General features: G+C 61.1%; 1 protein-coding gene across 1 annotated transcript; it reads left to right on the forward strand.

Moving 5' to 3' along the window:
* Positions 1 to 4,172: 4,172 nt before the first annotated feature.
* On the forward strand, positions 4,173 to 10,599 carry AKAP17A (A-kinase anchoring protein 17A). Its single transcript, XM_065901107.1, has 4 exons — positions 4,173 to 4,934; positions 5,515 to 5,663; positions 8,431 to 8,671; positions 9,664 to 10,599. Exons 1-4 carry the CDS (start codon positions 4,173 to 4,175, stop codon positions 10,597 to 10,599), a joined length of 2,088 nt encoding a protein of 695 aa, XP_065757179.1.
* Positions 10,600 to 13,882: the final 3,283 nt, after the last annotated feature.

Genomic DNA, 13,882 nt, shown 5'->3' on the forward strand with positions numbered 1-13,882 from the left:
TATGTTTATTCCAGATGTGGTAGTCATATATGGCTGGGTAACAAAGGGCTCCAAACGTAGAGGCTGTAAACAACACATGCTTACCATCTCCCAGTTTCCCTAAGTCAGGCGTCGAGGCACGGGCTAATGGCGTCCTCTGCTCAAGGTTCACTGGGTTGAAATCAAGGTGTCAGCCGGGGCTAGGGGTCTCACTGGGGGCTTGGGGCTCTCTTCAAAGCTCAGTGCTTGTTGGAAGAATTTCAGTTTCTTGTGTTGGGGCATTAAGACCGTCATCTCCCAGAAGCCACCTGCCAATTCCTGCCAAGTGGTATTTTTCCACCAGGCAGTTTGCTCCCTCGAGGCAACCAGGCAGTTCCTCTGCTGTTTCAAAGCTCTCCGACGTCTTAGCCCTGACTCCGACACCTGATTAGGTCAGGCCCATCCAGAATAATCTCTCCTTCCATTAGCTCGAATCAGTGGATTATAGACTTAAATTACAACCACAGAGTTCCTTCACCATTGCCATATAGTCCTGGGAGCGATATCTCATCCTATACCCAGGTTCCCGTCACGCTCAACGAGAGGGATTTATATACCCACGCATATATCAGCCAGGACAAAGGATTCGAGCTACAGGTAATTGGGAACTTTGTTTTTCTGTTTCTGGGGTACATTCCCTGGAGGAACATTTTGCTCAAAACTGTAAAAGGATTTTCCTTGAACATTTCCCAAATTATTACAATCATCTCTTAGTCTTGCCACTTCCAAAGAAGTGAATACCTCATTTCTTAATTCACTTTGCAAATTGCTTGGTAGAACGCAGCGGAAAAGCAGTTTCCAAATTTAACAGTTCTCCGGGGAAATAAGCAAGCCATCCACATGCAAGCAGCCTTTGGGAGAACGGCTTTCAAGGGAACACCAAACACCTTTACGTTCTCCAGAAGAAGACAAAAGAAAACAGAAAAGATACATACCCCACTGAGAAGCCTGCCTGTGTTCAAAGAGGGACCCCCCCCCCTACCTGGGGGACCCTGGAGCCTCCGTTTCCTCCTTGTCAGGTGGATGTCATGATTATATTTGACTATATGGGTAGCATTTAATTCGACTACATATCTCATCCATAGCAGACACCCAGCAAATACCCAGGAGCCTCTTTTCAAAACTCCACCTGACATAGGGTGGAGTTACCCACCCTCGCCCCTTGTGAAACAAATGCTTTGGCACTTTCCGTGTTGAAAAACAGAGGGTCTGTGCTCTTGTTCTCCGACCCTGGGTTGTTTATTTTTTAATAAATTTATTTACTTTTTTATTTTTGGCTGTGTTGGGTCTTCGTTGCTGTGCACTGGCTCTAGGCGCGCGGACTTCAGTAGTTGTAGCACGCAGGCTCAGTAATTGCGGCTCATGGGCTCTAGAGCACAGTCTCAGTAGCTGTGGCGCACGGGCTTAGTTGCTCTGCCGCATGTGGGATCTTCCCAGGCCAGGACTCGAACCCGTTTCCCTTGCATTGGCAGGCGGATTCTTAACCACTGCACCATCAGGGAAGCCCCCAACCCTGGATTTTCAATGTGGGGACTTGTGACATATTTGGGGCATCAGAATCACATGCCTTGTGCAGCGCCTGGCATAAAGTGGGAGCTTAATAAATTGTCATTTGTTAATTTATATCATAAAATTATATGTATATTATTATGCATAAAATATGTGACATGTAGTTATGCAAAAGTTCATTACATATGAAATATGCTGCATATAACGTCTAAAGCATATTGTTACTTATTTACATTTAAATTTTAGATATTATTAGGCTTCACCTTAAAATGATAAAGTATATGTCAAGTAAGTAAAAATAATCGATATGTAATTTGTGTCATTTTCAGATATTAAAAATAAATATTATAGAAAAATAAATGTTAAAATGTAAAACATTCAAAATGTAAAAATGCTATATGTTTACACTAACATTGTATTACATATGTAGATGTAATTACCTTATAATATAATAACGTTATGCAACGAATCAATTCCTATAGTAAATAAAATAATCAATATGTAATCAGGTAACAGTTTATAATGAAATTATATTACATATTATGTGCGATGCATAATTATAATAGTAATTTAGGCCCAAACACCTGGTCCCGATCCTAAGGCAGGTGGCCTCACACTCCTGCCCCAGGTGTGGCTTCCGCCTGGACCTGAACACAGGTAGCGGCCTGGGGGGCGGGGTGGGCTCGCGCATGAGCAGTGCAAAGCCCGGGGGGGGAGGGGAGGCCCCGGCCTGCACCACCCCGTCGTCTCCGGAAGTCCCGCCTCTGAGGGCGGGACCAGGGCCTGGAGGAGAAACAGGGAGCCGCCGCGCGGCCGCTTCCGCGGGCTCCGGCGCCGGAAGCGGATATGCGTCACAGGGGCGGGCGGCGGCGGCGGTGGCGGCGGCGGGTCGCGTTGGGGTTGCCTCCGGTGGACGGTCGCGACGCCGGGCGGGGAGGCCGCGCCTGCCAGGGTCGTCGGGGGCCCGCGGAGAGCTGGGGCCAGGGCGGCGGCGGCCTGGGACGCAGGCGGAACCCCGCTCCGGTGAGCGCCGCCCGCAGCCGCCTCCGCCCGCGAGCCGGGCGGGGGTCTGGGAGCGGGGACCCAGTGGCCGTGGTATCAGAGGGCCGGGCTCTGCGGGGCTCTCGGGAACAGGGACCCAGGGGCGGAGGACCCAGAGGTCGGGAGTCTGGGGGCGGGGTTCGTAGGCCTGGGGACCTGGAGTCTGGGAATCGAGGGCCTAGGTCTGTGAGGAGCCGGGGGAGGGGCACCTGGGGTGACGAGGTAGCAGGGGCCGAGGTCTGCGGGGATCTTGGGGCCGAGGACACTGGGAGCTGGGAGAAGAGCCAAAGGCGTCCGGGGAGACGGGGGTTCCCAGGAGGCCACTGGTACCGGGGGGGGGGGCGGTGCGGGGGGTGAGGGCAGGGCCGGTGCCAGAGAGGGAAGGAGGCGGGGCCGGGAGCTGGGGGTTCCGAGGTTAATGGGGTTGGCGGGGGTTACCGGGACAACAGGCAGCGGCCCGGGACAGGGAAGGCGGCAACTGAGGGGCGGGGGGGACAGTTAGAGGCGCTGGAGGTACTGGGCACCGCGTAGGGTCAGCTGCGGGTATCAGGGCAGCGAAGGGGCTGGGGGTCGCGCCCAGGATGCAGGAGAAGCCAGGCAACAGGGAAACTGGGAGTATCAGGGCTCCCGGCAGACAGGCGGGGGAGGGGGGAGGGTGTCTGGGGCTCTGGTTCGGGCCCTCCCTGCGGCCTTTGGGGTCCTGTGGAGCGGGGAGTCACAGGTCTCAAACCAGGCCAGAGCTCCTCTGCGGTGCCCCTGCCCCTGACCCTGCCACGTGGCTTTCTTCCAGCTGGGACGCCCGCACCCCTGGGGTTCCTCCTAGATCTGGGGCGGGAGCTCCGAGAGCTAGCAGGTGGGCGGGCAGACCGGCTGAGGCCGCCACCTCTAGGGCTTGGTGTCCGTGGGTCAGGCTTTCTGGAAGCAGGCACGTCTCCCAGCAGGTGGGAAGAGCTGGGGGAGGAGGGGAGGAGGGGCTCCCTCCCCTCCCCCGGTTTCCGAAAGGTCACTTTTTATGCTTTATCTGGGAACAGAGAGGGTGCCTCTGCCCACAGTGGGGAAATTGAAGTCGATGGCCCTTGGCTGTTTTTTTCAGCCTGAAACTTCCTTCCTGTTTCTTCCGTGGAAACACAGGGCCACCTCCTCCACAGACCCTCCCAGATGCCTGTCCTGGGCCGTCCCTTCTCTCCCCCGTGAGGTGTGTGCACCCTCTGGTGGAGGTGGCAGGTGGAGCCGGCCTGCCCCGTGTTCGCTGAGGGCAGGGACCAACCCCGCCGAGCTGGGCTCCCGCTGCCCTGGCCCCGGGAGAGCTGCCTCTGGGTACTGGGGGCAGGTCAGCGCTGCTGGAGGAGTCTGGCTGCCAACTGTGCCTAAACGTTTTGTTGGCCCGTTTTCTCCCCTGCTTTAGTGTAATCTCATTAAAAGCACCAACGTCTCGGGCCGAGGGCCTTTCCCTCTGTAGAGGCCCGTGTGCCTGACGTACAGAGAGCGAGCAGACTTGCCTCCCTGCTCCGGGCCCACGGCACCGGCCAGCCTGGGACACCTCAGCCCGGTGCCCGGCCCTGACCCGTCGCGCACGCGTGTTTTTCAGGCCCGAGGTCCCGGCTATGGCTGCGGCTACCATCGTGCACGACACGTCCGAGGCGGTGGAGCTGTGCCCTCCCTACGGCCTGTACCTGAAGCCCATCACGAAAATGACCATCAGCGTGGCGCTCCCGCAGCTGAAGCAGCCGGGCAAGTCCATCTCCAACTGGGAGGTGATGGAGCGCCTGAAGGGCATGGTGCGCGACCACCAGTTCTCCGCGCTGCGTATCTCCAAGAGCACCATGGACTTCATCCGCTTCGAGGGCGAGGTGGAGAACAAGAGCCTGGTCAGGGCCTTCCTGGCCTGCCTGGACGGCAAGACCATCAAGCTCAGCGGCTTCTCCGACATCCTCAAGGTGCGCGCCGCCGAGTTCAAGATCGACTTCCCCACCCGCCACGACTGGGACTCCTTCTTCCGGGACGCCAAGGACATGAACGAGACGCTGCCCGGCGAGCGGCCCGACACCATCCACCTGGAGGGGCTGCCCTGCAAGTGGTTCGCCCTGAAGGAGTCGGGCTCCGAGAAGCCCAGCGAGGAGGTGCTGGTCCGGGTGTTTGAGCGCTTCGGGGAGATCCGCAACGTGGACATCCCCATGCTGGACCCCTACCGCGAGGAGATGACGGGCCGCAACTTCCACACCTTCAGCTTTGGGGGCCACCTGAACTTCGAGGCCTACGTGCAGTACCGCGAGTACGCGGGCTTCATCCAGGCCATGAGCGCCCTGCGCGGCATGAAGCTCATGTACAAGGGCGAGGACGGCAAGGCCGTGGCCTGCAACATCAAGGTGAGGGAGGGGCCCCTGCAGCGCGGGCCGGGCCCCGTGGAGAAGGTCCCGGCGGCAGGCCGCGTCCTGCAGGACGGCAGCCGCGGGCAGGGGAGCGGGCGGCCCCCGAGCTTCTCTCACAGAGCCTGCGTCTTCAGGGGGCGCGAGGGAGACGGTCGGGCGCGCTCTGGGACGAGCTCCAGCCGGGCCCCCAAACGTCCCTTGAAACGAGGCGACGGTTCTTTTACGGCCGCGCACTGTGCCCCGTGCCGCCTGGGCGGGGGAGGCGCGGCAGCCGGCCTCGGGGCCCCGGGGCCCTGTGGCAGGAGGGGAGAGGGGCGCGTTTCCCGCCGGTACCGGGGCAGGGCGTCGGGCCTCCGGGTACGCTCGTGCTCCCGGCGCTGTCCCTGTGGTTCGTGGTCCCCGTCCCCTCTCGGGAGGAGTCGGGTCCTGAGCGCTGACCGTGAGGCTCGGGGCCCGCGGCCACGCAGGAGAGGGCGTCCCGGGAGCCCCTTCCCTGCGCTGAGTCTGGGGGAGCCGGCCTCGCGCGGGCGGGGCTGTCGCCCGACCCGCCCCAACCTGCCCCGTTCTCCCTCTGAAGGTTTCTTTCGATTCGACCAAACACTTGAGCGACGCCTCCATCAAGAAACGGCAGCTCGAGCGGCAGAAGCTTCAGGAGCTGGAGCAGCAGCGGGAGGAGCAGAAGCGCCGGGAGAAGGAGGCGGAGGAGAGGCAGAGAGCCGAGGAGAGGTGCGTGCGGCCCGGGCCGCCTCGGGGCTCCCGCCTGGGCCCCGTGTGCGCATGTGCGGGCGCGGGTGGCGGCGGCGGCGGCGGCGGGGCCAAGCCCCCTACCCGCGAGGCCCTGCCCAGTGCCCTGGACGGGCCTTCCCCCTCCGAGCCTCCCTGAGTGCCATGCGCGGGTCCTGCTGGCACAGGCACGGAGTGTTGGCTGTTTTGCAGGTTTTTGCGTTCAGGCTGAAGCTGCTTTTAAGTGAAGTAGAGAACTGATGACGTTGGCCGGTTTTAGCAAAAACGCCTCATTTAGGAGGTCTGTAAAGTAACTGAGGTTCACGCGTCTAACGGCAAACTCGGGGGACGACCTTTCCCCCTTTTATCTTTTGCTTTGTGAGTTATAAAAGCAACCTGACCAACGATACTACCTGCATTTTAGAAAACAAGGAAAGATTCTTCTTGGTCCATCACGGCTGCTGTGCGCTTGGTGTTTCTTTCCAGCGTGCGTGCGTGTGCGCGTGTGCGCGTGCGCGTGTTACAGTCAAGGTGTCCTGTGTTTTGCAGTGTTGTTCAGTCTTAGGTGTGCGTGATCTGGGCAGTTCATTGTTCACCAGTCTGTTTACCTGTTGGCTGATGTGACTTACCTCGTGCCCCGGCTGTCGGATTCCTGTTTCGTTTTCCCTTCTTCACCGACAGCACTAACACAGATGCGGAGATGTCTCGGCGGGTAGTAGTTCCTTTGTCTGCACCGGAACCCAGTTTCAGGGTAGTGCGTCCAGACCATGCCGCTGTTCTCTGCTCAGCCCCACGTGGCTCCCGCGGGGAGGCGGGGATGTCTGGGCTGTGGACGAGGGTGTGGCCGTTGGTCGGGGGCCAGGAGCCCCGGAGTGAGGCCGTCGGTGCAGAGAGAGGAACGGGCGTCCGGGGAGTGTAGGCTGTGCTCGCTGCGTGGCTGCCCTCAGGAGGCGGCCCTTGGCGGCGACGGTTGGGATCGTGCAGTGAACCGGGCCACAGCGTCAGCACGGCCCCCTCAGGAAGAACCGGGAAGCGCGAGTGGCGTGCGGACCACCCACCCGCCCTTGTCCCAAACGGGCCTTGTCCTCCCTCTTCGAGGTGGGCCGTGACCACAAGCCCCCGAGCTGGGGGGTGTAGAAGTTCCCCACGGCCTTCCTAAAGCAGCTCTGAGGTCTCGTTAAAGGCAATTTGCTTGACCTTACGGCAGGAAAAGCGGGTGGGGAAACGGGACTGAGAGTGGCCTTGGAGGACACAGAGCAGGACACGTCCTGGTGAGGACCCGGCCTCGCAGCCCCAGGGCGGCGCCTCGGCTGTGGCCACGGAGCGTGGCAGGGCTGGCCTGGCACGAGCGGTGGGCCCGGGAGGCGCCCAGGGTGAGCAGTGGTGGCCAGGGCTGTGGGGCGGAACCTCGGCGTCTGTGCCGCATCACGGGCGCGCGTCTCTGGGTCCTTCGGTGTTCATAGGAACAGAGTGCAACCGGCCAGTAGCGGTCGCGTTCCTGGTCGTGGCACGTCGGGGGCCATGAGCTCCACAGTTGAGAGCTGTGGTCACTTGAGGCCCGTGAGGCAGCTAGGACCCGCAGCTCTTGACGGACACCTGCTGCGGGAGGCCTTCAGGTGTGTGTGGCCTCCTGGACGCCGGCACCCTCGAGCTGTCCTGCTTCCCTGCGTTAGCCCGGCCTCGGTGCCCAGCCCGCCCCCCTCCTCCGCGTCCAGATGAGCTTGGGTCCTCCCGCCGCCTCCTCCGGGCCTGGCGCCCTGGGAGTGATGTCGGCTCTTCTGCAGACAGTCCGCCTTCTGGCCTCAGGGGTCTCCTCTGTGTCTGGTCCTAACCGCAGCGACCTCGCCTCTCTGCTGTGCCGGCCCCACCGGCAGCTCAGCGAACAGAAGCTCGCAGGAGATGCGGGTGTGCCGGGTGGACACATCCGTTGGTCTTCAGACCTTCCCTGGGGGTCTGGAGCCGTCCTGCTTTCGGGGGCATCCTCATTTCCGAACGAGGAAGGATGTTGTTAGGGTCTAGGCTGGCGGGTGCGGTGCGGGGGTGTTTATGGAACAGTCGCTGTCTCCAGGGAGTGTGTATGCAGTGATCTCGAAAGGGTTTCCCCAGGCAGTGCATCCTCTCAGGACCCCTTGATCGGGGCAGACCGGGTCGGGTTTGTGTCCCCGTGCCTTTGTCGTTTCTACCACTTCCTATGAAAGGCCATGCGGTACAGTCTCTCGTGTTTGGTCTTGGCCTTAGCTCGCTGCTTCCGGAACCTTCCTGCGGCTTTGTACGTTGCCGATTCCCTCCCGCTCAGGGCCCGCGGGTTCCCGGGGTGTGAAAGCCCGGGCCGGGTGTCTCCGCTGCCGCTGGGGCTGGGGACGGGGACGGTCCAGCACGCTGGCTCTGCGCTCAGGGTGCGTGCGGCCAGCGGAGGGGCCTCGTCGCTCCGCGCCGCAGCCCTTTCCCCGTCCGTCCATCGTCACCCCTCCGCCAGCCGGGTGCCTCTTGTTCAAAACTGAGCGACCGCTGCGTCCTCCCTGGCCATCCATCCCTTTCTTCACGATTCCGGGCTGGGGTCGCACTCAGCGAGACTCTCCCGCGGATGACGCCGGAAACTCGCAGCCCCTGAGCGCCGCGCTCCTCGGGGTCCCCGGATGCGACTGAGGTTTCTCCGGGGAGGAAGCGCCGCGATGCCGAGCCCCGCGGCCGCCACCCCGGTGCCCTGTGGACGGTGCGCCCTCGCGCATGCGGCCCGCGGCCTCACGGAGCCCGTGTCTCGCTCGCGCAGGAAGCAGAAGGAGCTGGAGGAGCAGGAGCGCGAGAGGCGGCGGGAGGAGAAGCTGCGCAGGCGCGCGCAGAGGCAGCGGGAGCGCGAGCTGCGGCGCGGCCAGCGGAAGCTGGAGAGGCTGCAGGCGGAGGAGCAGCGGAAGCTGCAGGAGAAGATCCGGCTGGAGGAGCGCAAGCTGCTGCTGGCGCAGCGCAACCTGCAGTCCCTCCGGCTCATCGCCGAGCTGCTGAGCCGCGCCAAGGTACCACCTGCCGCGCCTGCGGGACGCGGCGCCCCGGCCCGCGGGTGGGGCTCGTTGCGCGGGGCGACGCTTCTGGCGTCCCCGGGTCGTCGCTCCAGATCCGCGCCCTGTGCTGAGGGAGCCTGCGGAGCTGTGGGTCGGCCTCCCCACGTCCAGGCCTCGCAAGGCCCGGCCTGACGCGGGGCGGGGGGGGTTACGTGGCGGGAAGTGGGGGTGGGCAGAGCCCGCCGAGGGCCGCCTGCCCACCCCCGGGGCTCACTGGGGCCGCGCTGCTCAGGCCCCGTCAGGTCAGCCGCCCTGGGCCGGGGCCTGCCGGGGGTCGGGGCGGAGGCCGGAAGGTGCGCGGTCCTCGCCGTGGCCCCGGGAAGCCAGGCGCCTGGAGCCGGGCCGCGCCCCCTCGGTCCGCAGCTGCAGAGCTGACAGGTCTCAGCTGCGCTGTGCGGACGGCCCTCCCGGTTCCCGCACCTGCTTCTCCTGGAGGCCAGGCCGGTAACTGCCGCGAGCCGGGCCGGGGGCGTGGACGGACCTTGCTGGGCGCGCCTGGTGCTCAGGCGGGCCGCGGAGTCAGGCGCGGGGCGACCCTAACCTGTTGTCTGGTTACAGTTGTGATCAGTCCGCGGGAAGGAGCGTGGCGGGCGCGCTGAGACCTGTGGCAGCGTGTTCTTGTTTCATGGTGAATATTGAAGACCCTGAGCAGGCCCGGCCCCGCGCCTCCGCGCCGTAATCTCAGTTCCCCATGGCCGGCGACCTTCGCACCGACAGCAGGCGCAGAAGGCCCGCCCCGGGGCCGCGGCGAGGAGCTTTGCCAGGGCTTTCCTCCGCCAGCTGGGCAGGACACCCGGGCGCGGGCAGGTGCGGCGGGCCGGGCTCCAGCCGCCCGCCCGCCCGCCCGCCCGCCGGGTCCCCCAGGCCGGCGTCTGCAGAGCCGCGCGCCGCGGAGCGTCCGTGTGGGTTCAGAGCCCAGCTCAGGCGCGGCCCCCTCTGTCCCGCAGGCCGTGAAGCTGCGGCAGCAGGAGCAGCGGGAGGAGACGCTGCGGCTGCAGCAGCAGGAGGAGCGCCGGCGGCTGCAGGAGGCGGAGCTGCGGCGAGTGGAGGAGGAGAAGGAGCGCGCGCTGGGCCTGCAGCGCCGGGAGCGCGAGCTGCGCGAGCGTCTGCTCAGCATCCTGCTCAGCAAGAAGGCGGACGGCGCCCGCGCGCCCGCGGGCCTGGGCGCCGCGCACGCGCACCTGCTGCAGCCGGTGCTGGACATCCTGCACACCGTGTCGGCCGGCTGCGCGGGCGCCGCCCCGCCCACGCCCGGCGCCCAGCGCGAGGCCCCGCCCCGGCCGCCGGCCGCCGGCCCCGCCCAGAACGTGAACGGCGGCGCCGCGGACGAGGCCCCGAGCAAGGAGGGGCAGGATCCTCGCCGGGTCGCCCCCGACGACGGCCCCTCCGAGAAGAGGTGCCCCGGCGTCCTCGCCTGCATCCCCGACAACAACCAGCAGCCCAAGGCCGTGCCCGCCGCCTGCGAGCAGAGCGCGCCCAGGAAGGACGCGCGCTCCGAGCAAGACAAGTGCAACCGTGAGCCCAGCGGGGGCCGCGGCCGGGCCAGCGGGGACCGGGGCAGCGACGACGGGCCCAAGCGGGAGCGCAGCCGGCCACGGCGGGCGGGCAGCCGGGAGGACGCGAGGCTGCCCAAGGAGCGGCGGTCGCACAGGAAGCGCTCGCACCAGGACGGCAGCCCCCGCCGGCGCAGCGCCAGCCCCGAGCACGAGCGCGAGCGGTCGCGGAGGTCCCACAGCAGAGACCGGCATGGCCGGCGGGAGAGGAGCCGGGACCGGGACCGGGACCGCAGGGGCAGCTCGGGCAGGAAGCGCAGCCGCCACCGACGCAGCGAGAGGTCGCGCTCGGGCTCCCCCGGCCGGCACCGCAGCACCTGGAACAGGTAATGCACGGAGGGCCCAGGCAGCCGTCCCGGAGGACCAGGACGGGGGAGGGGGGGCGCACGTCCTGCTGCTGCTCGCTGCCCCCCACGCCCCCCCGCCACCCCCCCAGCACACCCAGGGAGCTCCCTGGTGAGGAAGGCACCGCCTCCAGCCTCCTCTCCCTTGTGGCCGTGGGTCTAGTTCAGAGGCATCGTCCCCGGTCACGAGCTTTCGTTTCCCTTAAAACTGTCGATCCAATAGCTTTAACGTCAGCAGTCCTCTCTGAATCAGGAGGAACACGTAGGCCGCCAGCCGTGAGAATTGCAGACCGCCCCACCCTGGGCACACAGGCTGGCAGCGCCGAATCCCTGCACCTGCTCGGAGACGCCTCTCATACTCACTTCACGGGAGCTGCCTGTCGCGTCACGGGGATGGACTGTCCGGTGTGGCGGCCGCAGCCCCATGGGGCATGGAAAAGAGGAAGCCTCGCCCTGCGGATGTTTTTTTTGTGTTTTGGTTTCTTCCCTCCTTTGTAAGTTTAACGGACTGGGAACAAAGTGTGGGTGGGATGCCAATGGAAAATGGCTTTGGTGCATTTACGTCATCGGCGGGGAAGCTGTACGTTCTGCAACGCGGAAGCTCAGGCGCGCCGTCTTTTTAGGGGTGGGCAGGTGCGGAGGTGGCACGGAGGGTCCCAGACGCTCACTTTTCTACAGATTCAAGTAATTCAGCGTAAAAAAAAAAAAGGTTGATTAAAGTTAGTTTTGGTTCCTAGTCAAGGTTAGCCTGTGTGGTTTTTTTAAGAAACCGTTTTGCTAAATTATTTTTACTTGGAACGTTTCAGATTTAATGCTGCAAACATGTTAAATTTTATAATCGTTGGCTTCTCTGAGTGAAGCTCAGAAATACTTAAAAATAGCTGTTATCGTCCGCCTTAGGAGAGATGGTGTTTATTCCAGTTTGCATTTTTATGGTGAAATAAAATCCTTTTCCAATGAACTAATGTTTCCCATACTTAATGTGTGTTCTCGTCTTTAAGTTCTTTGGGTTACCTCACTGACCTGAGCGTAACTTGGCATATCTGAAATCGCTGGTTCCTAAAGATTCATTGCACATGCTGTGACTTTTGTAAAATAACCCCCTGGAGGAGAACACGGTCCCGAGACTCATTCGATTTGTTTACCGGGAACATAAAAGTGTAGCAAGTTCACAGAAGCAGTCTTTTTAAAGCTACAGTGCCATTAAAAAAAAAGGCTTAAAGAAGTGGTTCCCTCCTCACCTTGAGTTGAGGTAGCAGGTAGGTGTCAGTGCCCCTGCTGGGACCCCGAGCTGCAAGTGATCCCTCGTCTGTCTGTGTTTAAAGTCAGACCCAGATGTTCTCAGCATGTGGAGGGCAGTTACATGCTTTTTCCACCCTAGTCACATCATCGTCAAAGTCTCAGGTCGGCACGATAGACTCGCACTTTCCTTCTCTGCGCTGGCATCGGTCTGGTCTGTCACCAGTCGAGGTGTGGGTGCAGGACGTGCTCAGATACCCAATGATTGGAGATGCCTCTCAGAGAGGCACACGGGCAGCTGTGTCGGGATTCCCGCAGCCTGGCATTAAGTGTTTTTTGCCCCATCAGCAGCTCTGAGAAAGTCGGAGGACTGGGGGTCACTCTGGGTGCCCAGGATATGTTGCTGGATGAGACAGGCCCCCTGAAACATGGGAATCTTGAAGGAGCAAGTACAGGACTGAGGAGCAGGCCACGTGGCATCGCGTGTGTATGTAGGGGAGGTCTCTGAAGTCAAGGGAGGTCTCCGTGAGGTCAGAGGAGGTTTCTCTGAAGCGAGGGAGAGTCAGATCAGCGGACATCTCTGAGGTCGGGGGAGGTATCGCTGTGGACGAGAGTCGGGCATCTGAATTCTAAACCTGTTCCCCTGGTCACGCGTATCCCACCTCCCAAACCACTGAGCTACGTAGCAGAAGGCGGAGGCATAATCAGTGCCGCCCAGGCCGATCCTCCCTTACCGACTGGTCCTCCGCCTGCTGGATCTGTCAGTTCCTGAGACAGGGGTGGCACTGACGTCTCCAGCCGTAGCAGCAGATGCATCTTTTTCTCCTCAAAGGCCTGTTTGTGCCTTTTGTGTTTGACACTGTGTTATTAGTTGCGTACAAGTTAAGGATTGTCACGTCTCCTTGGAGAACTGGCTCCTTGGTCATTTGCAGTGCCCTTCTGTACCTTGATAATTTTCCTCGTCCTGAAGTCTGTTTGGTGGTAAATGGGGAGGAAAGGAATTTGATGGAAAGAGATGTCCGTTACGTGTATGTGTCTCCTAGACACACACACAGCATCCGAGGGTGTCAGGGGAAAAGAAGGCTTTGGCATAAGCCATGATTGTTCTCTCTTTTCAAGCCAAGCTCCGCAGAGGAGAGGACAGTAGTTTTTTGTTGTGACACAGCAGATACTTTGAGAGGCAACGTGCGTAAGAATGAGGATTCGGGAGCCTGGCTTAGAACCGTTTCACCCAACAGCCCCTCTTCTGTGAGGCTGACGGCAGTGATTTGCATGGGGACCAGGTGAAGAGCACCCATACAGCCCGTGTGGGATCCTGGTGGTTTGGACTCATCTTGGGTTTAAGACACTTGTCGTCCTTTATGACTTAGGGTGGGATTTCCCAGGTTACCCGTGCAACCAACCCTTATCCACGGGTTCCACATCCATGGATTCAGTGAACCGCAGATTGAATACTGTGTCTACCATCCGCGGTTGGTTGAATCCGTGTGTGCGCAACCATGCATACGGGAGGTGGACTCTGGGACTTCAGCATCGGCGAATTTTGGTACCGGCGGTGGGTCCTGGAACGGATCCCCGTAGATACCGAGGGACAATTGTGCTTTCACTTATTTTCTATAAGTTCTCTTGTTTTCTGTAGGAGTTGTTAGCGATAAAAAATAGAGATTAATTGAAACACGTCTGTCAACTGCTTAGACTTTATCTTCACAAACCAGGATTTTTCTTAGTTCTGAGGTGACTAGATTGTAACCAAGGGCGCTGTGACTAAGGAACACGTTTATTGAGGAAATGGAAGGTTTCCACCCTAGAAGCGTTGTCCTGCCAACTTCTGGGGTGAATGAATGGGAGGTTTGCGTCTCCTTTTCTGTGTGTCTCATAGCATTTTGTCCTGAGCCTCTTTCTAGCCGAGTGGGCTCATTATCTCATTGTGGGTAAATAAAAACCACCCCCAATTTCTCACAGTTTCACCCGGCGGAGATGTTCTCCAGACCTGAGGGCCTGGGGGTCACCAGGTGTTCTGGGATTTGGGA

The sequence above is a fragment of the Phocoena phocoena genome, chromosome X, assembly GCF_963924675.1.
Source record: "Phocoena phocoena chromosome X, mPhoPho1.1, whole genome shotgun sequence".
In the NCBI taxonomy this organism is placed as follows: domain Eukaryota; kingdom Metazoa; phylum Chordata; class Mammalia; order Artiodactyla; family Phocoenidae; genus Phocoena; species Phocoena phocoena.